At 34.2% G+C, this 1,786-nt stretch overlaps 1 protein-coding gene across 1 annotated transcript; it reads right to left on the bottom strand.

The window, feature by feature from the left end:
- Positions 1-455: 455 nt before the first annotated feature.
- On the bottom strand, positions 456-1,285 carry LOC146922378 (uncharacterized). The gene is made up of 2 exons (XM_085711525.1): positions 770-1,285; positions 456-636 (listed from the first exon to the last, which is right to left on the bottom strand). Exons 1-2 carry the CDS (start codon positions 1,283-1,285, stop codon positions 523-525), a joined length of 630 nt encoding a protein of 209 aa, XP_085567651.1. The 3' UTR covers positions 456-522.
- Positions 1,286-1,786: the final 501 nt, after the last annotated feature.

A 1,786-nucleotide genomic window follows, 5' to 3' on the forward strand; every position in this document is an offset into this window, starting at 1 on the left:
TAGAGGTCAAACTCATGAAAAAAATTGTACTATTTTCCATATAAAATTTTAACCTGACACACAAGTGCAAATTAAAAGAAAACAGTACTATTTTTTTTTTATCACGATTTTGGTTTTAACGAAAACAGAAAAAACTTAACACGATTTTGGGGAACAAAGTAAAAAGCAAGTGCCCAACGGAATTCACAAGCACCAGATTAAGCATTTAAAGGACTAAGTAGTAGAATTGTAACCAAAGTCAAATTTACACCAAACTTAGCAATGCTAAGAAATAGGCACATTTGAGCAAGTAGCAACCATACCATCATCTACTAAAATCGAAATATCAAACTTGAAAATTGTGACACATACTGCATCATTGAATAGAGTCTCACCATAAACCTTAACCCTATAATATCTATAAAAAAGAATCACTGAAGAAAAAAACCATATAATATATCTATAAAAAAAACCCTAATAATAGCGCCATCTCAAAGATTCAGAAGCCAAAACTATATATCACTGAAGATATAGTTTCCATCATCAAAAGCCCTTCCCTCTCCTTTTCCTCTTCCCAAATCTCCCATTCTGATTTGTATCATGAACCTCATACATTTCAGCAGTAACCTCTCTTAACCACAATCCAGGGAAAACCTTCTGCGAAAAAAAAATTAAAAAAATCAAATCAGGGATATATTAATAATCTTGTAATTGCAAATCAATGAAAAATTTCAAACAAAATCAAATCAAGGATTAGGGAATAATTAAAAAGGAAAAATATGCAACATACGTTTATCTGCTTCTGAACATTTTTGGGCCTCTTAGCAGGCCTCTGCCGCGGCACACGACCCAAAAATGTCATGAAATCGTCCTCCTTTTCCTTCCTTGAAATAGGAATGCAAAATTTTGGCCTTTCGATCTTATTACTATCAACGGTACTTCTCAACCTCGACGACACAACATCATCGCCATTTGCCACGACACCTTCATTTCTCACTGGAGAAGTGGTAATTGGAGACTTCATCACTCTTTTTTGCCTACTTCTTCTCACAAACCACGACTTGAGATTCTCCTCATCATCGTCAGTTTCTTTTCTCAAATTCGGGCTTTTCATTCTAGTAGCCTCATGCATCAGTTTCTCCCTCACATCCGCAACCCCTTCATCATCATCGTCCCTTGAAGAACGACGATCAGCGCTGGTTGAAGCACCGGCTGTATCGATAACGGAGATGTTGGTGAGGTTATGTTGAGTTTCCCACTTGGGTAATGTGAATTTGTGATGGTGTCTATTGGGAGTCGGAGACATAGGTTCTGTGGTGTGAGAAACCGAAGAAGAATAGGGTTTTTGGTATATATATTACTGAAGACGCGGTTTGGATTTGGATCCATCACTTACTGATTTATTGATTTTTACAGCCTTTAAAAACTTGCCTTGCATGAAAAGATTGAATAATTATTGCATCTTTTTATGAGGAAAAATAATTACTGCATTTAAAAACTTACCGAATAAGCATGCCATATATCACACATTTGTTTTTAATATATACCAATAAAATGTTAAAAATCCTTTCAAAAAAAATAAAATGTTAAAAATGTGCTCGGATGAGGAAAAATAATTACTGCATTTAAAAACTTACCGAATAAGCATGCCATATATCACACATTTGTTTTTAATATATACCAATAAAATGTTAAAAATCCTTTCAAAAAAAAAAATAAAATGTTAAAAATGTGCTCGGATTATTCTTATATTTTTTTGGTGGTGGCCGGGGTTCGAACCCCGTACCTTGCATATTTTATTTTTTAT

Source organism: Medicago sativa, chromosome 5, assembly GCF_051527215.1.
Source record: "Medicago sativa cultivar Bolivia chromosome 5, Bolivia_mono, whole genome shotgun sequence".
Taxonomy (NCBI): domain Eukaryota; kingdom Viridiplantae; phylum Streptophyta; class Magnoliopsida; order Fabales; family Fabaceae; genus Medicago; species Medicago sativa.

Bases quoted from the DNA above. Each gene is read 5' to 3' on its own strand.
- LOC146922378 (XM_085711525.1), bottom strand. From the start codon at position 1,285: ATGTCTCCGACTCCCAATAGACACCATCACAAATTCACATTACCCAAG. The intron at 637-769 runs GTATGTTGCATA...TTTTTTTCGCAG, and splicing joins ATGTTCAGAAGCAGATAAAC to AAGGTTTTCCCTGGATTGTG.